This window comes from Agelaius tricolor, unplaced genomic scaffold, assembly GCF_023055355.1.
Source record: "Agelaius tricolor isolate 1412-34295 unplaced genomic scaffold, bAgeTri1.0.p SCAF_10, whole genome shotgun sequence".
NCBI classification, from domain to species: Eukaryota; Metazoa; Chordata; class Aves; order Passeriformes; family Icteridae; genus Agelaius; species Agelaius tricolor.
This window is the reverse complement of record NW_027269270.1, coordinates 2,739,849-2,766,574: the sequence shown is the minus strand read 5'-3', so window position 1 is coordinate 2,766,574 and position 26,726 is coordinate 2,739,849. Positions and strand designations below refer to the sequence as shown.

The 26,726-nt window shown below is 42.6% G+C and overlaps 1 protein-coding gene across 29 annotated transcripts in view; it reads left to right on the top strand.

Annotated features, from left to right (window-relative positions):
- MAP2 (microtubule associated protein 2) overlaps positions 1–26,726 on the top strand; it is a 222,145-nt gene that overhangs the window by 186,941 nt on the left and 8,478 nt on the right. For 14 of the 29 annotated variants that reach the window (XM_071434383.1, XM_071434381.1, XM_071434380.1 and 11 more), the window contains 6 exons: positions 246–4,040; positions 4,289–4,495; positions 4,894–5,028; positions 9,175–9,236; positions 14,703–14,856; positions 16,993–17,336. In XM_071434383.1, coding sequence (XP_071290484.1) covers positions 246–4,040; positions 4,289–4,495; positions 4,894–5,028; positions 9,175–9,236; positions 14,703–14,856; positions 16,993–17,336 — 4,697 coding nt within the window. The remainder of the gene's footprint in view (positions 1–245; positions 4,041–4,288; positions 4,496–4,893; positions 5,029–9,174; positions 9,237–14,702; positions 14,857–16,992; positions 17,337–26,726) is intronic. The other 15 variants (XM_071434385.1, XM_071434384.1, XM_071434395.1 and 12 more) reach the window with 6 other exon arrangements.

The window sequence follows — 26,726 nt, the reverse complement described above, 5'->3', positions numbered from 1 at the left end:
TCATCTCATTTCAGTGCTCACATTTATCTGTGTACAGCTCACATTTTTCTCAGAAAACCTTATATATTGAAAGGAAACTAGTATTTAACACTTACAGCAGATTTCTAGAGGGATGCCTTGCTGCATGCTCACATCTTTCTCCCTTTCCATTCCATCATTCATATTAAAATGTTGTAGGCCATGTGACTGCCTGCCTGTAAGTGCTTTAAATAATTTTGCTATAAAACCCAAACAAATTACTTCAGATTTACTTGCAGCCACGAAGATGGAATTCCGTGTCCAGGAGGGCACATGCCCTTTTGCAGCAGAACCATTAGACACAAAGCAACGTGAATCTGGGAAGGACAGTAAGACTGTTGAGCAACCTAAATATGATGCCTTAGTTCCACAGTCAGCAAAAACAGAGGCTGCAGATAAAAAGGATTTGGAGAGCAAAGACAAAGAAAAAGTGCTTTCACCTCCATCAGAATGGATGTTGAAAACTGATTCACAGATGAAAGGGGAAGCCAGTTTTGCAGAACCTGCTGCTAAGCCTCCTGCTCCTCAAGAACAAGAGCACTTGTCATCTCAGCTGCCTGAAGTGAGCAGGGCGGAAGAAAGGACTGCAGGCGTGCCCTCATCGACCAACCAAGTTATGGGTATCAAATTTCAAGACAACCTCAAAGATATCCAGGGTGGTGCCATCAGCTATGAGGAAAGTCCTCTATTGCTACCAGAACCCAAGGCAGAAGCAACCAAAAGTGAACTTCCTTCAGGCTCATCTCCTGCTCTCCCCCAGGAGCTTTCACTCAAAGACAGTTTCAAAACACATCAGGAACCTACTGACCAACTGTTTGCCAAAGATCTCAGTAAAGATGAACAGATCCACAAAGACAGGACATTATCTCTCCAAGAAGTCTCAGCAGTAACTGTAGATGGATTGAAAACTCCAAGCACCCCAAAAATCCCTCCATGGGGAGAGGAAAAGGACATGACTAAGGATGAGAGCGATGAGGAAGAAAGATATGACTTCTGTGATAAAGGGGAGGCTCAAATATTAGATGATGGTAAAATGACCACAAAATCAGAAGTTAAGACACCTTCCCCAGACAAAACAGACTTTCAAAAGGATGGTGAAGCTAAAAAGTCACCTGATACTCTCAAAGCAGAAAAAGAAATGGACCAAAGTGGGCTCTCAGCAGCAGATGTGAAAAAGGAGGTACAGCAAAGCACACAGGTACCCCCAGCTAAGTTAAGCCATGAACTGAGTCATGAGCAAACAGCAGAGCACCCTGATACCACTCAGTTATCCAGAGTAACAGAGAAAGCCCCTGAGGCACCAGGTCTAACCACTGAGAAGACTCCTACTCTAGAAGCTTCTCAAGAGAAAGATGTTAAAAAAGATACCAAGGAGGATAAGACAAGTCTAGCAGCTCCTCATCAAATTAAGGAAGAGGAGGATCAGTCAGGAATGTCAAAGTATTTTGAAACCTCTGCTCTGAAAGAGGAAGCCTTCAAAGCAGATAGTCTGAAACAAAGCAGTGATTACTATGAGCTAAGTGACACTAAAGAGAGTAAATATGAGCCTTATCAGAGAGGTCCTCTAATACCTGAAGATGAAGAGGAGGAGGAAGAGGAAGAATTAAATCAGCAGCAGAGTGTGCATGCTCGTGAAATGGGGTACAGTACCCTGGCTCAGAGCTATACACCAGACACATCTGAAGAACCCAGTTCTCCAACAGAAAGAATGTTCACTATTGACCCCAAAGTCTATGGGGATAAGAGAGAACTTCACAGTAAAAATAAAGATGACCTAACTCTGAGCAGGAGCTTGGGACTTGGGGGGAGATCTGCAATTGAACAGAGAAGTATGTCTATTAACTTGCCCATGTCCTGTCTGGACTCAATAGCCCTAGGATTTAGTTTTGGTCGTGCACATGATCTTTCTCCCCTCGCTTCAGATATTCTAACTAACACTAGTGGAAGTATGGATGAAGGTGATGACTACTTGCCAGCAACCACACCAGCAGTGGAGAAGGCCCCCTGCTTCCCCATTGAAAGTAGAGAGGAAGATGAGCACACAGAAGAAGAAAAAGCAACGGTAGAAGAAAAAGTACAGCCTGATACCTTGGCTGAACCGTCTCTCCAGGCCAAAGATTACTACAAAAATGGGGCTGTCCTGGCTCCTGACCTGCCTGAAATGTTAGACTTGGCAGGGACAAGATCGAGATTAGCCTCTGTGAGTGCAGATGCTGAGGTGGCACAGAAGAAGCCAGTTCCTTCTGACACTGTTGTGGAAGACAGCAGCACAGCCCTGCCACCTGTGACAAATGAAAACCATGTAATTCTGAAAGCTGAAAGCCAGCTGGAAGACTTGGGCTACTGTGTTTTCAATAAGTACACAGTACCACTCCCCTCTCCAGTTCAGGACAGTGAGAATTTAACAAGTGAAACCTGTCCCTTCTACGAAGGCACAGACGAAAAACTGAGACGTGGCCTCGCTCCTGACTTGTCTTTAATAGAAGTGAAGCTGGCAGCTGCTGAAAAATCAAAAGAAGACTTCCTCAGTGAAAGAGATTTAGGTCAGCATGGTGAGTCCACTCTGCTGAGGGACTTTGAGGAGGAGAAAAAAGAGAAACTGGATACTGTGCTAGAAAAAAGTGAAGATCAAGTTGACTCTAAAGAGGTCTGTCCCATTAAAGGAGCAGAACCAGAGAAGACAAGAGCTGAGGCAGCGTTAGAAAGGAAAGAAGAAAGTGTGGCTAGTAAAGTTCATTTACCTGCTGACACAATGTATGACAGAATTTCTTCTTCAGAGATAGCAATAGAAAAGGATTCTATTTGTTTGTTGCTGGAGAAGGAGAAGACCCTCAGTGTTGTTCATGAAATAGCTGAGATAGCTGATATAGAAGCTCCAATTAAACCAGATTACGATGCTATTAAGCATGATATGGAGGTAGCTGCAAGGAGAGCTGACCAAGAATATCAGAGTAAGTTAGACACTAAGAGCAGTGAGGTTGTTTCTCTTCCATTAGGGAAGGACAAAGCCTCTCTTAAAAAAACAGAGCCTGAACCCAAAGATACTCAGCAGAAAGAGGAGACCATCTTCCCCAGAGAAGCAAAGGATGCAGATATACTTTCCAAGACTGAGCCTAGTTATGCAAAGGACAGCACCAAACTGTCAGAAATTGAAATTAAGGAAAAAGTACCTAAGCCAGATCTGGTACATCAAGAGGCAGTTGATAAGGAGGAATCTTACGAATCTAGTGGAGAGCATGATCAAGCCCAAGAAAGTTTGAATGGAGAATCTGTGAAACCAGAGGATATCAAAGCAGAACATCCAAAACCTCCTGTGTCTGGGGAAGAGATGCCTACACAGTTACCAGCTAAGGAGGCTTCTGTGGAGCCCCTCTTTCCAAAAGCTGAGCCAATCCAAGAGGAGCCTGCTGAGATTCAGATGGAGAGCATACCACAACTTGTAGAAGGAGCTGAAGAGACTCTTGATAGAGCTGTGAAACCTACAGAAACCCAGAAGCTGCTGCCATGTGAACTGGCAGCTGGGGCCCCGAAAGAGGAAGAATATGAGGAAGAAGAGGTGGAAGCGGGGCAAGAAGCAAAAGAAGAGGATAAAGAGCATCTTGTATCAGAAATGCCCCCAGACTTTGGTGAGCCTGCTGCAGAAGAAATGGGAGCCAAGGGTAGCCCAGAAGCCCTGCCTGAGCTGAAAGGCATTATTGAATCAGTGGTGACAGTGGAGGATGACTTTATCACAGTGGTGCAGACAACAGTTGATGAGGGTGAATCTGCTTCTCACAGCGTGCGCTTCGCTGCCACTCAGCAGGAAGACATTGAAACAGGAGACTCCCAGGCTGAGGAGGAGCTGGATGTTGAAGAAGTGGAAGTTGAGCCCAAGGAGGGCTCCCGAGAGGCTCCTGCTTCACCCCAAAGAGAAGAAATCCTGCTCACTAACTACAAAACAGAGACGTGTGATGATTACAAAGATGAAACAACAATTGATGACTCCATCATGGACACAGACAGTCTCTGGGCAGACACTCAAGGTGTGCATTATCCTTTCTGTTTTGTCTGTTGAATATTTTTGCTTCCAAATCATAATGATTGAAAAGCAAAATTATTACAGTTATAATAGTAATCTCAGCATGTTTCAGAGAAATGGTAAAAATAGTTTGCTTTTTTAAAATTTATCATCTGCTCTGTCTTCAACTATTTTTTCCCTGCTCCTCTGAAGTATTGTTAACATTTGTTACTAATCTTTTGTTTGTTGTTGTAATTTGCTCTGATCCTACAGATGATGATAGGAGCATCATGACTGAACAGTTAGAGACTGTTCCTAAAGAGGAGAAAGCAGAGAGAGAATTGCGAAGATCATCTCTTGATAAGCATAAAAAAGAGAAACCTTTTAAAACTGGGAGAGGCAGGATTTCTACTCCTGAAAGGAAAATAGCTAAAAAGGAACCTAGCACACTCTCCAGAGATGAAGTGAGAAGGAAAAAAGGTTCATTTCACACTCCTATTACAATTTTTTTTTTAATTTTCTTACTATTTTACAGTACTGTCTGGTTACTCTGCTGTAGATTATGTGCACCATGGCATTATTAATGATAGTGTTTTATAATGAGATTTTGTACAACTATGTGAGAAGCCATGTCCAAGGCTCACTGCTCCACTGGTCCTATTTCATTGTGGACATCCCCACTGATTACTGGGTAATGCACCTGAGCCAATGCACCAGTGCTCCCCCTCTTGCAGCATAGGATTTGCTCCCCTCGGAAGAAGCAACGCGTTGGGTTGGAGTTGTGGGGCAGTGGGCCTGACGCTTGACATATTGATCATATGAAATGGTTTGCTGGGTTTTTTTCTGATTCTGTGTTTTTGTGTTCTTTTTGTCCATAGCAGTGTATAAGAAAGCTGAACTTGCTAAAAAAACTGAAGTTCAGGGCCACTCTCCCTCCAGGAAAATAATTTTAAAACCTGCTATCAAATATACTAGACCAACTCATCTCTCCTGTGTTAAACGGAAGCAGACAGGTGACTGCGTTCTGTTCAGTTATGCAATGTGGCTGGCAAACATAGACATTTTCTTTTGTAAATCTCATAGCTCTAGCAGCTTCTCTATTTTTTTTTTCTTCCAAGAGTGTCAATCTTCACAAATAGTATTGCTTTTTTAGTGTTTTGTACCATTTTTCTTTTATTCTTTCTTTCTTTCCTGATATTTGTTTGTTTGTTTGATGGAGGCCATGATCATGTATGCTTGTCATTGCTTGGGCCTCCAAGTGCTGTGGTTGTAACTTGGCATCGTGCTTAGAGTGTGGTGTTCTAGGAATCTCTACTCATCTTTTAATTTGTGGATGATTTTTTTCTTTTTTTTTTTTAATTTTTTTAAATTATGCTTTATTTTTTTTTCTGGTGGGAAAATGTTGGCAACTTAAACCATGGTATGCATTTCCATTATTCTGCTTTTTTACTCTCATGCATAATAAGAAGTGTTTCAGACTTATATTTTGTTTATTGATGTTATCTGCATTGACAATTCCCAATCTGTCACTGATGTTTATGCTGTACAGTCAAAATCCACAGGGAGAATCAAGCCACATGCAGCATGGAGCTGAGAGAGAAGAAATCTGGGCTCACACTGCGAAATGCATTGCAAGCAAAATCTTAATATTTGGTAGAGGAAGATGAAAGGAAGAAAGAAATGATTCCTGTTACGACTTCATAGGTGTATCATTATTTAGAAGGACCAAAATAACTCTTCCAGCATTTTCACATATTATTCATGGTTCCTATGAGTTCCACGTGGAAGGATGAACATATTGGCTTTCATTGTGATCTTAAAAAAAAAAATTGCTAAAAGAGGCCAGGTTTTCTGTCGTGTAACATAGCCACATGCTGTAAGTGTGGTTGTTTGGAACTAGGGTTAATAGGAGAAGAACCAGGCACAGCAATGCAGAAATGCACAGGCATCTTCTCACAGCTTAGAAATTAGCAGGAACATTCATTACCACCTTATGGTTAAGCAGAGCAATACTACAAGTGTCCCTAGGCAGTCATTCCCCTGCAGTTTTGCACCTCTTGTTGTGAATGCAGACCAGCCCCAGCAGAGGGGTCTGAGCAGTGAAAATGCAGCAAGAGGATGGTGTAGAGCAGGTTTGGTCTCATGCCTCTGCTGTATGAAGTGTGGATTGTATCCTGGCTGTGTTCCATTGGGACACCAGAACGATCCCATCCCCTTGCTCCTGTGACAGAATCTCACCCTTTTACTTCCCCCTCTCAGGAGAAATGGAACCAGCAAAGGAAAGGCTGGGTCAGTCCCCTCTGTGTTGCACTGATGGCTCCCCCTCACTTTGCAGTCTCTGGGCTGTCCTAACTTGCACTCTGAACCAGAACTACCCAACAGGGAGGAATTTTAAAACAGAGTTAAAACATTTCCTCTTGCTACCTCTTGCTGCTTGCTGAAGCACAGCTTGATAGCTCAGAAGTTACAACCCTTAATTCTCATGTTCTTTCAAAAGCCCCAGGGGATTCAATAAGCTGTGGACCTGGGTGGGGGAAAGGCACTGGCTTTGTAGTGTTCTCAACCTCGTCTACACTTGTACAGCTGTGTGGTCAGAGCTGTCATGCCCTCAGCTACCAGGGCATGACAGCTCTGACCACAGGCTACTCACTCTACCCCTACCTGCTCTGACCCTTAGGAGCCCAAAAAGAACTGAATCATACCAGTGGACTTGGATAAAATCTGCCCTGTGCCTGAAACTTGTGCTGCCTTGGCAAACCTCAGAAGTTTTTCTCCCTCACTGCAATGCACAGTGAAGCAGATGTATTAGTCAAAGTGAGAAATATAATACAACAACTACCTCCCTTACTTAAGTCCTCCCTTATTTAAGTTCTAAGGTGGAGAGCAACCAAAATAATGGACCCAGACTCATCATAAAACTTTCAGAAATATGTCTTGAACTTTGAGCTCTAAAGCAGAGGAGCTGAAACCATGCCAGAAAGTGACCAAAAATATTTCTTAGAACGTTTCAGCGCACTCACTGTTGCTGGAAAAATTACAGTATGCCTTATTTTCTTCTACCTCCCATTTTTATACTTCCTTATGGGACTTGGGGGGAGACCATGAGAAAGACTGCAATGCTGTGTCATATTCTGCAATATGTGTTATCTTACATATCCCTGAGCTTGATTGTGTCATGCAGGTCTCTCCAGGATCTGGAATCTAGAGGGACATTGTCTCTCTCCCATTTTCTTTTTATGTGAAATATAGCGCCATTTCTTGAAGCCAGTTTTGACTGTCAGTGCATCCTGTTTGGAGTGGTCTTTTCAGCTTTAGTGATGCCTGGGTAATGAAGCCCCCCCTAAAGTTCTTGGCAGTGTAGTTTACAGAGCTTTGAGTGTGTTGCAGTCAGTTAAAATCTCCACACTGCATTTACCATGACTTCAAAATGAAGCATGTCCAGTCATAAGATACAAATATCTACCAAAATAAGTTAATATCTGCTTTTATGTTTTGCACAATGGCCTGGAAAAGTACATTTTTCCCTTAATGCCCCTCAATACCTGAAAAAAAATTCCCACATCACTGGTAAGCACTGGGAAGTACCAGTAAATTAAACCACCATATCCATGAGGCAGGGACTGGTTTTTGAGAGACTTGTCCTTGCCATTTGAAAAAGAAATTGCAAGGCCAACCCTGATGAGAGAGTTGGGAAGTCTTTGCCTTGGCTGGTGTAGCTCCATGAGTGAAGCCCCCAGCCTGGCCTGGGTTTTGTTGGTGGCTGTGAGATGCTACTGCAGGTGTGTTATCAGAGCAGCGTTGTTGGAGGCAAGGCCAGGACAGTGACCTGGCCATGATATGTTTGTTTCTTGTTTTCAGTTCTGGGGTCACCCCCTAAGCTGAAACATGTTTGTAGGACCTGTAGAAATCTTGTGTTCAGATGGAGGAGTTGTGGCTGTTACCAGGCACATTGGCACAAGGGACACAGCTTTTTTACCAGCCCCCAGTGGTGACTGGTTAGGGTTGAATGCCAAGGGAAGGAGGAAAGGAGCTGTTTGTGGTTATCTAGAAGAGATGGAAACCAGACCCAAACCAGCAGTAACAGCTGTGTTGAAGTGTGACACGGGAAGGCTCTGCTGTACTCACCTCTCTTAAAAATTCAGAAGAACTGAAGTAGGCAGTTACCTATTCTTTTCCTCCTCACAAGTTCTCTCTCCTACACCTTGGGCTAGAGTGGGTTAGTGAGACAGGAAACCAGGGATAACCTCACCACACCCTGGGAGCTGCATAAGAAATGGGAAAAATTAACCTGATCTTTGCTGTATGAGGAATTAGGGTTGGTTTAAAGCTGGAAAACAGTTTGGTTTATAGCAGAAGGTTGTCATTTGTGATTGTTTCCTACTTCTGCTTTTACCAAGGGCATCCTGGCACAGATGCCAAGAGATTTCATGTTAGTTGTTAAGTGGCACATCACTTCCTAAGCAGCAGCCTTAGAGTGAAGCTAATAACCTGCTTTCCAAAAAGCTGTCCCATTCAGAAACCAGCGTGGATGGATTTGAACTCCAAGAGAAACATTTGATACCTCAAACCATGTATCAAATAAATTAAATACTGGATTAACATTCTTGATGTCCCAGATAAACCTTCAATTTCTAAATTCTTGAGAGCTTAGTTGACCATGACACACTGACCTTGTTGACACAACTAGGATGAAAATTCAACAGTGAATCTCTCTCTATCCATTATGAATGTTGGCTAATATTTTGAAAGTGGTGGTTATAGAGGCCTCTCTTAATATTTTAATTTGTGGATGATGTAAATGAACTTGATTTTTAGAGAACAGTCCTGAAAATCAGGATGCTAAGTTTTCTGAGGATTGAACAGAAACTTATATTTGTCAGCTATTTCTGGAACTTTTTTCTTTTTGTTTATAGACTTTTAGGAACATGAATACAAAATTTCATTTTGTTCAAAACACATAGAATACCATTTTACCTCAAGTAAGGTGAATGCAGAAAAATTTCAAGGCAAGTAAATGTCTGCATACAGTTCAGGGTATTTCACAAAGTACTCACTTTGCACAGTAGTTTCAAGGCATTTAATTGGTCTAACAAGTGTACTGAATGGAAATGCTTATTATTACTGTCTTTAACTATCAAGTCTTTCTTTGGATTTCTCAGCAGCAGGTGGTGAAACAAACCAGGCTCCTGCTGTATTTAAACAAGCAAAGGAAAAACTCTCAGTGAGTAAAATAATCTTATTGTTCATTTTTATAATCTCCTTTTGCCCTTCTTTCATATCTTTTTGTCTTAATTCAGTAAGTAATTGTGTGTTCCATTTAAAATTTGTTCACCATATTCATTATTCATTTAAAAGGATAATTAAAACCACCTTTCCTGAATAACCTTAGAAGTCTAGTCTCAAGTGGTAGATGGTGACAGTTTGCAGTCCCACAGAGGGCACACAGACTCCAAACTGCAGGACTTGAAGTCTGGGCAGCATTTTGAGCCAGGCCATTCTGTAGGATAAGCTGCATGTCCTGGCCCTTCTTGCAGCACCCAACTTGCATTGGCACCTTGCTGGACTGCTGGGTTTTCCAAAACCACAGAAGGCAGAAGCCCTCCCCCAGGACTGCTGGGTATCTCCTGGTGTGCCATTCCACAGCCCAGTGTTCTGCAGGGGCCATGCCTGTGTAGGAGTTACTGGCCAGTAGAATTTACATTTACTGCTTTCACTATGGCCGCTGTCTGTGCTATAATCTGTCAGATTACAACCTTGCCTTGCCTTGCCTTGCCTTCAGCTGCTCTACAGCCTTTCCTGCCTCCTGTGTCTGGCTCTCTTAAGCAAAGACTCCCTTGCTCCTTGCTGACCCTGCACTGTTTCTGTCCCATCCCTCCAAAATCCCCAGGAAGCCAATCTCTATTCACTCTCCCCGATGCAATTATTTTAGCCATGGCAGTGACGCGGGCCAATTCACTGCAGCACAACACTTTGTCATTGTTATCACAGAATCATAGAATGTGTTGAGATGGAAGGGACCCATCAGGATCATCAAGTCAAACCCCTGACCCTGAGCAGGACCACCCCCCACCATTACCAATTAACAATTTCTTTAAATTTTTCTAAATTTCCTAATATATTTCCCCAGTATATTCCATGGGTGATTTCTTTCATTTGTTAAACGAGACTCTCAGTTCTTTGGGGAGCAAAAAGCTGTGTCACATGAAGTGCTCCACACTGTTCATGAATTGTAAGAAACTGGTAGTGCTGAGAGCACTTTTGGAGGCTTTGGAGGAACCATGGTTTTTCAGGTCTGACCCATTCCAGCTCAGAACTGGGAAACTATTAGAGCTTCTTTACAAGTGACTAAGATCTGGGCAGGTTTGTGGGCTGAGTCTGAGCATGTTTTATTACTGTCTTTTCTTGACAGACCATCAACACTTGCACAAGAGAAGCCAATACTTGCCCATTTTCAGTGTTTATGAAGTGCTCTAGTACAAGCACTACAAAATCATTCTGTGAAATTGTCTTTCTGTACATCTTTCCTATTCCTGCTCCTTATGTTATAGCACACATCAGAAAGCTGTCCCCTGCTTACTTTCTCTCTCTGTTTCCTTGCCTCTCTGGTTGCCACACCTCTTGGATATTTTCTATTCTGTGCTTTGCCTTTGCCTCTGCTTTTAGAAAGATCTCTCTCTATTTTTGTCATTTTGTTTCTTTGTGGTTTTCAGCTTTTATGTCCTTCAAGTGCAGCCTTTTCCTCTCCGCTGGTAATGTTAGATCATCCAGCCTGGTCAGTTTTGTTATTCATGTTCAGACTGCAGTTTACACAGGGCAAGTTCAGGAAAAGCTAAACAGTTCCATCTGCTGGAAGCAGCTGTGTACCTGCAGTTCACAGAGAGGTGATGAAAACCTGTGCCATGTGTTAGGAGCACCTTGAAATAAAATGAGGGTTGTGCATCCCCACTTCAGCAATCCCTGAGAATCACATAGATCTTTGTCCTCTGGGCACCTGACCCTTCCAGCAGCATAAATTAAAACAGAGGTCAGAGGTGAAGTATTGCTAACAGAGACTGAGTTTTCCTGCAGGGATTGAGACATGGTTTCTTTGCTTGCTCAACCACCTCTGGGCAGATTCTGCTGCTATTCCTGATGCTAAAAAGTGCCTTTTTACCTAAGTAACATGGAGAGACTCTAGACTGTGATAACCAGAGCTGTGCAGTAGCTCAAAGCCATGCCTTTTCCCCATCTGTTCTATTGTCAGATCTCAGTGCTGTCCATCTTTAGCATCCACACTAGATACATGTATTCACAGAGGACACTGAGCCATATGAGTGAAAAGTCTTTGCACTGTGACTAGAACCTTAATCTACAAGAGTTTTTCAGTCTCATTGTAGGGGTAGTTCCTTGCATGCAAGTTGAAAATGGTGAAAACCACAGAATGAAGATTTGAGCCTCAAGCTATGTGTGCTTAGTTCTATCTCTAGTTCAGAAAGCCAGGTGAAAGGTGCTTGCAGAATGTCTGCTTCTTGGGGCCACCCAACATAAATATTCCACAGAGTTTCAGCATCAGTAAATACCTTCATGGATTTCTAAACATGGTCCAAAGTTTCACAAATGGATGAGACCCATAAACTGAACTATGACAAAACAGTCAAAGTCTGGAAAAGCCTTTGATTTGACAGAAACCTCATATTCTGTAGTTTCTTTGTAAAATAATTATTCACTGGTTTCCCTCTGTTTGTTCTCAGACAGTAAAATAAGTATTGAAAAAGAAAGAGGCATAAATATGCTGCAGAACTCATTATGGGACTATGTTCTTGCTAGTAAAGCACTTCCATCCTAATTTCTTGTCTTGCTACTTGGTCTGGAGGATGACATCCAGTGGAACTCCTCTCAGCTGTACTGTGGGACTGGAATTGCTTGATACACAGTTCTGCAGCTCTTAATCCCATGGGTGATGTCACAGATGACATTCAACACACCAGCCTCACTTTTCCATAGGCTGAGCATATAGCCTAAGCCAGAGGCCTGTCAGAGCTGGACAGACCATTCTTATTTTCTAACAAGACAGCTTTAAAGCAGCTCCTCATGTACCTTTTCTGAACATTGGGAAAGTCTAGGGGGTTGATTGAGATCAAATGCCAAGTTCAGTGCTAAAGTTCAGTGCAAATCCCAGGAGGACAGGCCCATTGGGGTTGCTCCTGTGAGGAATTTCATTCTAGTATGACTACAGAGAGGATAAGGACTACCTTTGCAACTGCTCTTTGTAATATCAGTTACATCTACAGGAAAAAAAAAAAAAGGTGTTTCTTAAGCAAGTAGCCCTATTCTGTTTCAAGGAGATTGCTTTTTGTAAAGCAATAAGATGCTTCTAAGTATTAACAAAGATTTTCTGTCTGTCCTGTTGGTGTTCAATTGTTCTTTCAATGGGATATTGTCATTATTTGGTATCAAACAAGTATTTGTTTGCAATAACATAAGCCTTCCAGCCATATATGCTTTTCTCATCCCAGGACTCCATACTGCCAACATAAATTTATGAATTTCTATGGAGTGGCACCAAATGCACAGAGCAGTATCTGGGGTGTGTTGGAGATTTTATCTGTACACAGTGGCAAAAGAAGGAATGACTGTTGTTCTCCTGCTGTTGTGGGAATACTGGTGTAACATTGCTTCTAAGATTCCCACTGTTTTATTCTTGATTTTAGCCTGGAGGGATATACTTTGACTTTAAAGGGCTGGGGTCCCTTGGTGCTCCTGTAGCTTTGCACTTGTTTCTAATGCAGCAGTTGTACCAGTTAAATGCCACACCTGGAACCAGTTTTTTTCCTAATAACACAAGACCCAAATAGTGTCTGCAGAAAAAGGCAGATTCCTAGAATTGGTAACTCTGTCCAGACCAAGATGGTTTCAGTCAAACAACACAAAACTGAAACTTCCATGATTGTCAGATCTGCTAGACCATTACCAGACACAGGAAAAGTATTAGTCATAGCTTGGCTTTTTTTTTTTTTTTTTTTGGTCCATGTTGCATGTGTTTTCATTTTGTCCAGCTTCATGTTGTGTTCTGTTTGTTTTCTCATGACTAGACTGCCTCTTTGTCAAAGATTCCTGCCTCAAAGTCTAGAGCAAAGTCATTGCTTCCTCCAAGACCCAGCTCAGCTTGCTCATTAACCACTAAAAGGGCCACATGTCTGGATACAGACAGTTTTATTGTTCGGCCCTCCTCTGCAGGCCCAAGAGACTCAAAATCAGATGCTAAGGTAAGGTAGCAGAGTTGGTGGAGAGAGTCAGAGATGCACAGGTGAACTCCGTGAAACACATTACCCACTGAATTTGAGTAATTCTATGTGAATTACTTACATAATTGTAAGTAATTATGGGATTACTTACATCCAGTGGCAGGAAAACTGATTAGCAGGCTACAAGATGGATAAAAATGGAGATACTCCACAGAAAATGTAAGTGAAATTACAACTGGAAAGACATATCTTCTTTCTGTTGATCATATGGATGCTACTTCATTAACTGCCAAGAAGTTACGCCCATTTGCAAGTGGGTAGGTGGTAAAGAGCAGCAGGACCAATTTGCCCTCCAAGTTTAAAAAACTGTAATTTTTGACCTGTTAATATTCTTCAAAATCAAGTTCAGCCTCCAGCATAAGAGGGTGCAGTTCTAATTACCAGCAGCAGGGGATAGAATAGGGCAGAATCCAAATGTCAAGGACCAAATTTAGTCAATGCATAGGGAGTTTGTGAAGAAGTTGCAGTATAAATTTAAAAAGATGATTGGCAATCCATTCCAGCTTCTCCATGTTTACATTTAACTTGTATTTCAAATCTACATTATGGTGACTTAACTATCCCCGTTTAAAATTTGGTTTTGCATTGACTTACATTTTTTGTTTAATGCCATACTTGGTGTGTCTTTTACTGTTTGGGACCATCATCATTTGTCTTTAGGAAGAATGTCTGCTTATGCTGGTCTGGTTTTGACTGCACATCAAGAGCTCATAAAGCTCAAAGCTCAAAAATATTCTAGCATAAGCTCAAAAATATTCTAACATTCATGTCCATTGCCCTAATGGTAAAGAGGGGTTTACTCTGGTAAAGAGAAGGTATGCACTGATTTCAAAAAGTAAACATTTTATTATAGAAGGAATTAAAACAACAGTATTTATAATCCCACACTCAGGGAAAAAAAAAAAAAAGAAAAATAAACAACAATACCTGAAGCTAAGAATTTATCTCCATAAGAAATTTCTAAGTTAGTGTTTGAATATGCAAAAATCACACAACACCTACCAATCTAGTGTCTGGACACCAGTAGTGCAGTTACTCTGCAGGTAAATTCACATAGGAATTCCACACTTGAGCTCTAGAGATTTCTTTTACTTTCAATTTGCACTTAAAAGCCCCACTTTTTTTCCTTAGTAAGAGCCAACTGTGGAATCCATCCATATTTGGATCCAAGAATATCCCTAGATGTCTCAGGATAGTCATCAGACACCGTTTGGATGTAGTAAAGAGGCACCATGGAGCTAAAGCAGAGCATGGAGGGTGACTGATCCCTGCAGGTTCCTGTGTCAGGAGCAAACTGGACCCACAGGATTAGGTTTCCCCCTCTGTGTGTAGATACAGGAAATCATAGCCTAAAGAGTGAGTTTTGCAAACTAAACCTTCCTTTGTTGTTGTGCTGCTGTTAGGATGGAGTAAGCAAGAGCCCTGAGAAGCGTTCATCTCTGCCGAGGCCTTCCTCCATCCTTCCTCCTCGGCGAGGTGTTTCAGGAGACAGAGACAGAGAGGAGAACTCCCTGTCCCTCACCTCTTCTCTCTCCTCCTCAGTACGACGGACTACCCGTGAGTTGTCTCTTTATTTTGCATATGAACCTTCTCCTGCTTCTGTGGTTGTCTGCATCCTCAGTAGATTTGTCACATTGCACAGCCTTTGACACAGAGGAGTGGGTCTGGGGTGTGGTGTAGAATGATTTTGTTCACATGCCAAGTGCCTGAAAGCAGGGGCAGGATGCACCTGCAGTACCCAGAGCGAGGTCTGCTGCCCTGACTAATTGCTGATATTAGAAAATGCCTTTGCAGGGAGCTCAGAGCTGGGTGAGGTACTTAACACAGAGTATTTACAAATAGCAGCAAGAAATAATGAGTCAAAGCTGAAGCAGACAACCTGAAATATTCTGATGGGTCTTGGAAAAGTGAACCTGATAGTTACAGTCATTTATTTGCTGCTTCCCAGTAATTATCTCCCTATGCTCTACTCCTAGGGTAAAATTTCTGCTGAGAATTGAGATGTTAAGTAGCAGAGTGACTCACTGGGGGCAGTGAACCAGCTAGGTTTCTTTTATGAGAAACTTTTTTTCCAAAGTTATCAAATCACAAGCCAAAATAAATTACAGGACAAAGACAATTTACTAAATAACCCCAGAACTTTTAGCCAGGCCTTAGAACCTACATGTGGCTTCCTGCTTTCCAATAGGAGTTCTTCTGTCTTCTCTCTTTGGAAACCAATCTCAGCCCTTTTTAAGACAGCTTAAGAGAAGTAGATGATTAAATTCTGCAAAAAAAGTCCTTTGAAATTCATAAGTGATGCTTCAAAGGTGAAACAGAGACCCTTTGAAAGCAGAGTGACCTCCAGCTGCCAGAACAGCCAGCCCATTCTCCTGACTTAGGAGTAAGAGGCTATTAAGCATTTGGCTGGTGGTGAAGGGCTGAGGAATGAAAAGTAAATACACCAGACCTGCGAGGAGGTGGGGGAAAAAAAAATCACTTTCTGTCTCAGATGGTATAGTGAGAAGCTTTAGGGTTGGTTTGGAAAGAAAGAAACCTGTTCAGGGAAATGGGAGGTGAGTGGAGTACTGTTCAGTCTGCCTAATGAGTCATGTAGAGCAAGGAGTGTCTCCTGAGCCCCAGGGACAGGAGTGCATTGGGTTTGGGCCACCATCATTGCACAAACAGAATGATAACACTTAAAATAAGAATGTGTTTAGTCCCACTGGATGGTTTTGAGGGGCCCATTGGATTTATAATTTCTGAATATTTGAAGAGTGAAAGCATACATGCACCTATTTGGCATTGGGGTTCCCAGGTTTTGAGAGTTACCTTGATCTTTCTCTCCATAAGTATTCTCAGCAAAATTTTACTTTGGAGATATCTCAGCTTCTGTTTATTTATGTTTGAGAGTTAGAAGCAGAGCTGGCTGCAGAAAGGACAGCTAGACTGATCCTTGTGCCCAGTGAAAAGGACTGGCAATGCCATAAACACTGAATGGAGCTGCTACAAAATGATAGTGTTGGGGTTTTTTTACTTGCATGCAAATATAAGTAGAATGTGACTTTTTATCAAGGTTGTCTCTGGTAATGGTTTTCTTTCACAGCACTGATGAAAAATAGCAATTGAATGTAAGGACATCTACCCATCCACACAACAGAGCTATAGCTTGTGCATCAGTTGAATGCCCACCTGGGGTTCATCTGCACTTTTCCAGCAGAGAAACAGCTCCAGCCAGGCACTCACAGCTTTTTATTTCAGGAATATCAGCAGAATTTTTACTGCTTTCTAGTTTCTTGCCCAGATCCACTGAAATTGGTTAGATCAAGTCTCAGAGGTTGGGTTCCAAGGGTGCTTCTCGTCCTTTGCCCAAAATGGAAATAAATGTGATGATGTGCCTTGTTTAGGCAGCTTTGCAGGAAGCAGAGGTATTGTGGGAAGCACTCCTGTGGTACAGAATGGAGAGCTCAGTCACTCTGGGGGCATTGGCTCAACCTGTCATGGCCAGGTAGTTCCTGGCAGGTTGATTAGCCAAGTAAGACGCAGAGAGACCCATTCCAGCTGCTGTTCCAGCAGCAGCACTGCCACCTGAAGAGCTGTGTCTTGCTTGGCACACAGGGATGCACTCTTGGGAGTACAAAGGGAAGAAGAGCTGTACTTCTGTGCCTCTAAAGCTGTTTGGTTGTTTGTTTTTTTTTTTTTTCTTGCATGTAGGATCAGAGCCAATTCGTAGCAGAACGGGAAAAAGTGGAACTTCTACCCCCACTACTCCTGGCTCCACGGCCATCACTCCAGGGACACCACCAAGCTATGCCTCCCGTACCCCAGGCACTCCAGGGACACCCAGTTACTCCAGAACTCCCCACACTCCTGGGACCCCCAAATCTGCAATACTGGTACCTACTGAGAAAAAAGTTGCCATAATTCGCACTCCTCCTAAATCTCCAGCAACTCCAAAGCAGCTACGAGTTATTAACCAGCCTCTACCTGACCTCAAGAATGTCAGGTCCAAAATTGGGTCAACAGATAATATCAAATACCAGCCTAAAGGAGGGCAGGTAAGGATTCCATTCTTTATGTTCACCCATATGTGATTTACTCTTTAGTGTGCACCTTTGTGATAGGAGACATTTTGAGTTGCCTTATAAAGCTGTTTGTGTTCTCCAAATCCCTTGATTGTTTAAGTGATGTTAAATGGCAAGGAAGATGACAATCTTCAGAACTTAACTGTGCCTGCTGTAGGTCTTCCAGAGAAAAAGAACAGGCTCATATTATAAACAGTAGGTGTGGATCCTGTTTTCATGGTAAATTAGCACATCCAATACTTTCCAGGATTTGCACAGTAGCCAGTTACTCATAAAGTCAAGGAGATAATGCCTCAGCAAAGGTACTTCTGCCTTTATTTTGACAGGTAGGATTATTTTGCATGGGAGCTCCACTCCATTTGCCATACCACGTAGCAGATGGGGGTGTGCAGGGGCTCCAGCAACACAAATTCAGACTGTGCTCCTGGATTGGCATTCCTCTTACAGGCCCAGCTGTTGGACGTAGGGCCCAAAGCCAGCACCATGGTACCCTGTCCTCCTCCTCTCTGTCACTCTCTCTGGACTGTAACAATTATACAAGAACCAGGAGGTCACAGCAAGTTGTGTTTCTTTGTAGACACCATGCCTAGACAGCTGAATTTCCTTAGCAGCTCTAAAGAGCTGCTCAGAGTCCTTGCTGAGCAGTGAAGGATGGCACAGGATGGCATTTCACTGCTGTGGGCATTACAGGGGAAATCTGCACATCACTGAAGCAAAGCATTTTTTAGTTCTAGTGGTATGTAGCCACTGAGCTGAGGGTTAGGCAAAGAGAAGCTCACTAAATTTTTCCTTCATGTCTCCTTTATGCCATAGTTGCTCCGTCTAGGCAAGAGGTTTTAGGATAATTCTTTTCCAGTTTCTACAGTTGAATTTTATAGGGTCTTTGAGAGCAGCACATGAAAGCTAATTTCATTTCCTTGTGTCTGCTCAGTTCTTTAATGTCTGGTAGTAATATTACACTGGTTGAAATGAGTTGTTATCTGCTATTTGCTTTTAGTGATGATACATGAAACAAACAGAAAGCTTCTTGTTAACCTGAACTGGAAGTGCTGATAGTAACAGGAAAAACAAGCAGAGAAAAGCCCAGCATATATTGGGGCAAGTACATAAACATAGCATGCAAATCATTAAAGGAGTACAGATAGGCAACCCAAAAGTGTCATCTCGAGACAGAGTATCCTTTTACCAGTGGTATATTTGAGCCTGGCACAAGGATTTATCTTAACTTTGAGCTGCTCTAGAGAAAGCTGCACTCTTGAAACTGCCAGAGGCTGGGTTGCAAAACTGAAGAAGCTCTTGGGGATGTATGAATGCTAAATAAATCAAGAGGTGCAGTGCTTCAGCCTGGAATTTTATCAAAAGCTCATCAGACAGCAGACTGATTTTCCTTCAGCTCTGACTTGCCAGCCACAGAAACAAAGAAGAGGGGAGAAATCATTCCACCTGATGGGGGTTGTGTGAGTGTGAAGAGAATGCTTTAGAGGAAGAAACAAGCTAACTTTTCACTGCATTAAGCTCCTACTAGGAATAGATGGCTTGAAACATTTTAGTGTTTTAATTGGTATTCTGCAGTGGGGAGAAATGAGGCCTTCTCTGCTCTGTGGTGCAGCCAGGAGGTGCTTGTCTGGTTTTCTCTTTATGGTTACAGTATGGTGAAATGGATCATTGCTGGCAAAGCTCAGAGGAGATTTGCTCATGGGTATGGCTGCTGGGCTTCAGATGGATTTTCACCCTGCATCAGCTGAGGAGGAAATGCTGTGCTTTCAAAAGTAACCCATTTGCATCTGTTATTTCTCAGACAGCCTAAAGGAAGCATGGGGAGCTGGGAGAGGGTGTTGGAAATCTATTTCAGATGCCAAGACTGACTTTTTTGTTCTATTTCTTTGGTTCAGATTTTTGGTTTTCCTTTCGAAATTCTTTCTATGGATGTGGCTGGTACCATATCAGAGTACAGAAGTGCACTAATTGAGTATTTTCATTCCTGGCAAGGCAGAGTATTTAGAATGCTTCATGGACCAGCAACCAAGGATAAAACTAACCTACATTTCTCTTAATTTTATCTTAAAATGTATACCTAAAATCTCAGCCACAGGCAAGAACTTCAGTGGATGTGAAGGAGCAGAGCTTCATCAAAGTGAATGGAGCTGCACAGACTAGAATTACATGCATAAGCTTTAAAATACCACTAATTATAGTGACAGGCAGGCACCTTGTAAGAAGTAAGATGACACATAGAAAAAAGAAATATCTAAGCCATGCTAAAGAATGAAATGTTCCATGAAGGTTTTTGGGAAGATTAAGGAAGAACTTCACCATCTTCCCTAAATTGTAGAAAACAAAATGCAATTAGTAATGAGTCAGAAAGTTTGAACAAATTGATGACACCACTATTCAGTAGATGCTTTCCAAAAACCACAGAAATGCTTGCAAGGAGAATAGGCTTGTTCATTAAGTGATAAAATAGACTGGCACTGGTAAGACATCTCAGAGGTGGACAGATGAAGAGGCTTGAATGAGTATCTTAGCTTCAAAATCAGTTTGGATTAATGATGAATTGATTTTTTTTTGCCTTGTCTTCTTTTATATATTCCCTGTGTCCTTTACACATAAATTTTTTCTTGGTTTGAAAAGACAGGTGTCTGCTAAGGAAGGCAGGAGCTTCTCTTGAAATGGAAAATGTAAACCCTCTCCCTCTGAATTATTATGATTTTGAAATTAAGGGGCTCTTGGGCAAAGATATAGGAGTAGGAATAACAGTTTATATAAGGAAAAATAAAAATGCAGTAATAAAAAAAACCCAAAAAACACTAACAGAGTCAGAATAGGACCAGACCCCCTGTGTGTCAGGGTGGTGGCACAGTGCCATTCCATGGTGGCTCAGCCCTCCTGCAGTGCCAGCTGTGGTTCTGCTGGAGCAGGGATCCTGCACAAGGGGGGGAGTTTTCCTCTGAAGCTCCAGGGGTGCTGGAGATGGGCCTGGTCTTCCTCTGGGAATGCAGGGGAGAAGAAAGCTGCTCCTCTGGGAATGCAGGGGAGAAGAAAGCTGCTCCTCTGGGAATGCAGTGGGCAAAGGCTGCTGTGGTGTTCCAAATGTCAGATTGTATCCAGGTAGGAATGCTTGGCTCCTCCCCTGGGCAGAGCATTTCCCCATGGGATGATGGAATTTGATCAGCCATGCAGGGACACTCAGTGGCCATGAACAGAAGAGATCTCCTGGGGGGAGGATGGGTTGTGGAAGAGATAAAGAACACTGCCCCTCCTGGTTTTAACAGGTGGCCCAATTAACAGAAGATGTCTGCCCCACCTGGTTCCAACAGATGGCCACAGAATACACACCCCCAGCCACATCTTGCATTTCCAACCTAAGACAATTTGTAGCTCTGTATCCTATTATTGTATTTGTAGCTTATCTCCAGTACTTTTCCTGATTCTACCCAATAAACAAAAAGACAAAACACATTCCAAAGGTTCCAAGCTGGGGATCTGAGGCTCCTGTCCTATCTTGGTTCTTCCTGGGAACCAAGGTTGAGACCAGCTCTTCCAGACATATTTTTATAAACAGTTTAGTCCCTATCTAAAGGAGGGGGAATTTGAAAAAGAGTTGAAATGGGATTACCTTACCAATCATGCTTCTAACTGGGGATTTTTGTCAGAGATGCTAATTGGTAAACCCTATAAAAAATGTATACACATTATGCTGTGTGTACTACTTAGGTGCACAATTCGCCAGGTGGAAAACACCAAAGGATCCTTACAAAGGTAACCCATTTTTACCCCTCTAAATGTGTCTGGCTGCTGATTTTAGGACCAGTGAAAAGGCATCAAGATGGCAGGAGAGATTCCCCCCAGCACACACCCCAGACCCCCATCATCATGATTTACAACCCTGTCTGCAGAGATCAGTGGGCTTCTCACATGTTCCCTGCCTCAGTGACAGCTTGCTAGGGTGCAGTCAGTACAGACACAGACTGGTCTGGTTGGTGCACCAGACCTGAGCACCTCCTGGAGAAAGGGAGGTCAAAAGTTCTCAGTTAACTTCCCCTTGAGGTGGCATCTTGTAGTTCCCCCCCATTCTGCTGTTTCGCATGTCTTTGCACCACATTATGAACACTCATGACTGCCCAAAATCTGCAAGTCTTTAAGTTATGTACTGTTGGTGCAATGACTGCTGAAGAGTGTCTAAAAAAATGGTGGAGAGCAAGGCTTCACATTAAGTGCAGTCTGAGCTGTTGCTGGATCCCACTCTCCTTCCAGCACATCATGTGCTTTTTCTCCAGTTCATTGTAACAGCATAGGTGAATCAAAACCACTTAGGCCCACGTTAAGAGGATGTTCTTGCACAGGTCAGTGATGAACATAAATGAGCTTATAAGGGCCAAACTCAGTGCATTCCCCAGCCAGAGGCACCTGAGGCATCTGTACAGGGAGGTGTGGATTGACAGGGAGCATGGCTGCTGTTACATGATGCAGCTGAGAGACTGGGAGACAGTTGTTTCCACACTGTTGGCTTCACTCATTGGAATAAGTTTGTGCATTTGTCAACTCAACAATTCAGAACTGTAAAATAAATTAATCTCTGTCAGTCTGCTCTTGCTTTCTTTGTACATTCCCAAGTCTGGGGATTTGCAAGACATTTGAAGGGATTTGTTCTGCACTGAAAATTAGAAATGAATTCACCACTTGTTAATTGCAGATCTACAAATGTGAAGAGAAATTAGGAGTTTCAGGTATACCTTCAAACCTCTGTCAGAGCTCAAACCTGTAATTTTTAAGTCTATGAAATTTAGAATTTTGGCTGAAAATTGCAGATTGGACAGAAATAACATCTTGCAGCTCCAGTGTTCAGACTGCACTTGTTTAAAGGAAGCCTTGCCTGAGTACAGTCTGTACAGTTAAGCCTTGAATTATTCTGGATAAAAAGCTAGATGTTCTTCCTGACTCATATTTTAGAAAAATTAAGCAATCACTGCCAGCCTCTAGCAAGTGTCAGAAGGGCTTTTTTGGGGAAAGGTGTTTGGTTGCTAGAACTGAGCAAAGAATTAGGACAGAGTAACATCACTGCAGTACCTAACCCATCTGTAAAATATGCACCCTGCTTGTGAGGCAAACTGTGAAGCACAATCAGGAGGCTCCCAAGCAGTCTCATGGGCTCCAGCCACTAAGAGAACTTCTACCCACTGCAGCAGCCATATGTGTCTCTCAGTTTTTTGTAGGCAGTGAGCAGCAGTGCCCTGATTTCTGCCGCTCAGATGCTCAGTCTAGGGCTGAAGGTGCCACTTTCTGGAGGATTCAGTATCTTTCCACCAACTACAGTTGGCAGCTTAAGGAACCAGTTCCAACTCTTAGCTGGCTAATGTTAGAAGAGTCAAATCCCAGCTGTGATGGTACCATGTGGTGTTGTTCTCTCATTAATAACTATGGGGAGAAGCTGTATTTTTTTTTCTTAGAGTAGGTTGAAATTACCAGGATGTAAATTCCTGTGAAAGTAGTCTGAGTTATCCCAGCAGTGAGCTCAGCAAAGGAGGTGTTTCCAGCTGAGCTCTAAGTAGCCTAAATTTTGAGAAATAAAATGAGAAAGGTTGTTGTTTTGGGAATAATGGTCAGGGAATATATAATCTGGATCAAAGCTGTTTCATCATATAATAGTGTTCCATTTTGCATGGAAAGGTTAGAAAAAAATTGTTTTGCTAGACAGGAAGGGCAGGAAAGAAAATAATAGAAGGTTTTATATTGGAAATTTGGATTTCAACAATAAAATGCTAAGGGGCATATCTGCTGACTGTTGGGAAAGCCAGCTTACATGAAGAGATGACTGCAAGATATTTTTGAATTGAACTGAACAACCTAATTGTCTCCATTATGCTGGAGTAAAGAAATTCCAGAGGTAGTGGTTCAAAACTCATCTCTTCTCAAAGTCACAGAAACTGATTTGGAAACTGGCACCTGATGCTCAACACTTGATATTTGAAGCTAATAGTATCTTTCCATGAGTAGGAACTGTTGTGTCAAAGGTTTAAGTATTGGATTCTGAATTTTAGCAAAATCTGTTAGTTTGGTTGTTGTTGGGTTGTTGTTGCTGTTAAAGGGAGTACGAAACCAAGAATTTTGTGTTTTAGGTTAATTAATTGCACTCCCAGGATTTTTTTTAATTTGGTGTGAATCTTCAATACTTTTTTACAATTCTTTTGATCAGCTCCCCAGCTTTAGTGAGGAGTGTGATTGCAGAACGTGCTACAGTTCATCTCACAGGGATCTTGCACTTCCTTGAACTTTCTGTTAAATTCACTTTTGACTGTATTGACTGTAAACTCTTTGGCATGGAAAATGGTTGTTTAATTTTGTACTAGTAGCATAATTATGCAGACCCTCTAAGTATTTGTCCACAGGCCTTTCCTCCCCTGATTGGTAGGGACATGCCTTGTTCAGTATGGCCATCTTGTTATTTACTTTAGTACAGTGATGTGAGGGTAGGTGTAAAGAAGCTTGTAAATCAGCCACTCTTGTCCCATGCAAGGATTCAGGACTTGGCTGATCACAATATTATCTGCTCAGTGTCTGCCTCTCAGTATGTTTTTAAAAGTCAGAAATGACTGTGCCTTGCTCACCCTTTACTAAGAGCAGGGTGAGAATGGCACATTGTTTTGCCTATGTCCAGCACAGCCTTTTATTTTGAGTATCAGCCTTGCTGGTGTGTGTATCCACTTATTCCAGGAGTGCAAAGGCTGAACATCATCACAAGCCCTGTCTGTAGGTGTGGAAAATCTGAGGCACAGTCTTTCTCTTCAAGGACTTTACTAGGCCAAATAAATACCCTCTGTCTCCCTTTCCTCTCCCTGTAGCCTCTGGCAGGAGCATGAAGACTGGTATCATCTGTCCTTGGCAGCAGATAAATTTGGAAGCACTTTGAACTCTCTCTTGATTCTAATCAGTTTTAACCTTGACCTTACTTCCTGTGCAAGATCAATTCTTGTCTCACCTAAATACCTGTGTTAACCTGGAGATCAAACACTGAAAGATTGTCTAGTTCCTGGGATATAGCTTAGTCAAAGTGCTGTGGTAGATAGAAGGAAGCTTTCCTTTTTGATAAGCTATTCAGAGTCTGGAAGCTTTTCCCAGTGTCACAGCTCCACAGCATGTTCAAACAGCCAAGTAGAGCCAAGCTAGAGTATTTTTAAATGCTTTAGGCAGTATTTGTGGCAGAGCTTCTCAGAGGCCCTAATTGCAAGGCAGGGAGAACATAAGCCATCATTTCCTTGGAAAAAATATTCAGAGCCTGTAATATCATCAGCATCACCATTTTTCTTCTTCAAATATCTGTTTCAATGTGTACCAGTGTAGTATGCCATAGAAGGGAAGCTGTTTATGGACTCTGCCCAGATGTTGGTAAGTTAGGGGCTTTTCCTCTTCTTGTGAAAAGCAGCTGAACTGAATTTTTCTAGGCAGCAATGGAATATAATTCTTTCTCTTGCATAAGCAGCTTTTGGACATTGGTGTTGTCTTTAGCAGTGAACTAAACTGCTAAATACAACTGAACTAAATTCTCTGAGGCATTTCTCTGCCTTCCTCTCAGTGTTTCTACAAATTTCTGCTCATCACGAACACAGTGGTGTAGTACTGGCAGAGGACGACCTGCAAACTGTTGTACAGGGAGTCTTTGAAATCCAACTCATATTCTACTTAACAGGAGGCATATATCTGCCTGGAAGATTAACAAGTATTGTGTCTCATAGCCTGTCTGCTTCTTCTTGTGCCAGCAAGCTTAACCCAAAACTATTCCCTGTGCTCCAGTGTAATGTTTCCCTTAGACCATAAGCCCCAGCTGCTCTGATTGTCAGTCAGGCCACTGAAGGAGTAGGAAGGGAGCCAGTTAACTGGGCTGAGTGCAGAGCAATATAGGCCCCATCTAAATCAACTCTGAGAAAAATACCTTCTGCACTTGTTTTCCTTGCAGACTATGCATCATAAATGTTCCACACTGCCCAGAGCTCTGACAGGCAGCATTCCAGCTGCATGAGTGGGTGTTGGAGTGCACTCTCCCAGTCCTGCTGGGGACTCTCTGGAAGCAGTGGGAGTCACTGGGGCCGTGCTGTGTGCATGCTGGCACACAGTCTGCTTTGGGCTTCAGTTCTGGACCACTACTGAGGAGTCAGCAGAAGACAGAGTGAGGGGAAGGCCTCTCAGACATCTAGGGCTTCAGACAGAATCCAGTTTTCTCTTGGGCAATATGGTTTTATAGAATAAACATTGCATTGTCTGTAAGGCTTTAATTTTCCACGGTGGTTTAATTACACATAATTATGACAAGTGCTGAGGAACCTCTGCTTTGTCATAATCCAAGTACTGACTTCCAGGCCCTTTCCAGCATACCTGGGCAAACCAGTATCGCATCAGAAGAGAAGGTACCCACTTCAAACTGGCAGGTCAGAACAGGGGTTACAAGGTACTCTGTCCCAACATTATCCTGTTGGGATTTCTAGAGAGTGTGGATAGAAAGCAGTCCTCTTTCTGCCACAGACTTTCATTTTGCCACACACAAAATGTTCCCCCTTTCCTGAATGAGAGCATGAGCGGGCTTGATCTTTCATTTAACTTTCAGCACAACTGAAGTGCATATATGTGCATCCCTACCACACCTCCACCCACACACAAGATGTACATACACATTTGGAACACAGAGAACCTTCCTAGTGAGTCATTGTGTTTGTGCTGCCTCTGTTGCAGGCAGCAGCATCATCTAATTCCTTTCATCAAGTGCCATCATGAAAGTTTGCCATTTTCTTGTAGCTGTGCTCCCTCACGTGGCAATTCCTTGCTCTGATAGTTAAAGATTTCCTTCCAGATGCCAGCTTCAATTGATTCATAGTCAGTTTATCTTCTTTGTTTGCAAGCCAAAATTTCTCTTTAGCCTGAATGGTTCCTGTCCCTTTCTGGTAAGTTCCCTCTCCTGATTGCAATGATTCCTCAAACAAAACTGCTCCTGCAGTCCCATTGGCTGGCTGGCAAGCTCAGCCTCTCTCAACTCATTTGGAACTTGTTGGACAATTTCAGCTGGTGCTGGCAAGGGAGCAGTGGTGAGAAATACAGGTGGTTCCTCCACACAGAGTGATGGCTGTTGACAGAGTATGGAGCAGGGACTCAGCATAACACCAACTCTGGGATAAAGGCAGTGAACTCAGCCCTTCTCCACAATCAGGGACAGCAAATAGTTGGCTGGTTGTGTATTATACTGCCTGTTGGCCCAGTCTAGCAGAACTGGGAGAATGCTTGGGACAAAATGCTGGCTGGAAGGGATAGGGATAGGGCTTGCTGGAGTATACAGGATGGATGAATTAAGCAGTTTAAGCCCTTACTTACAGGAAACAA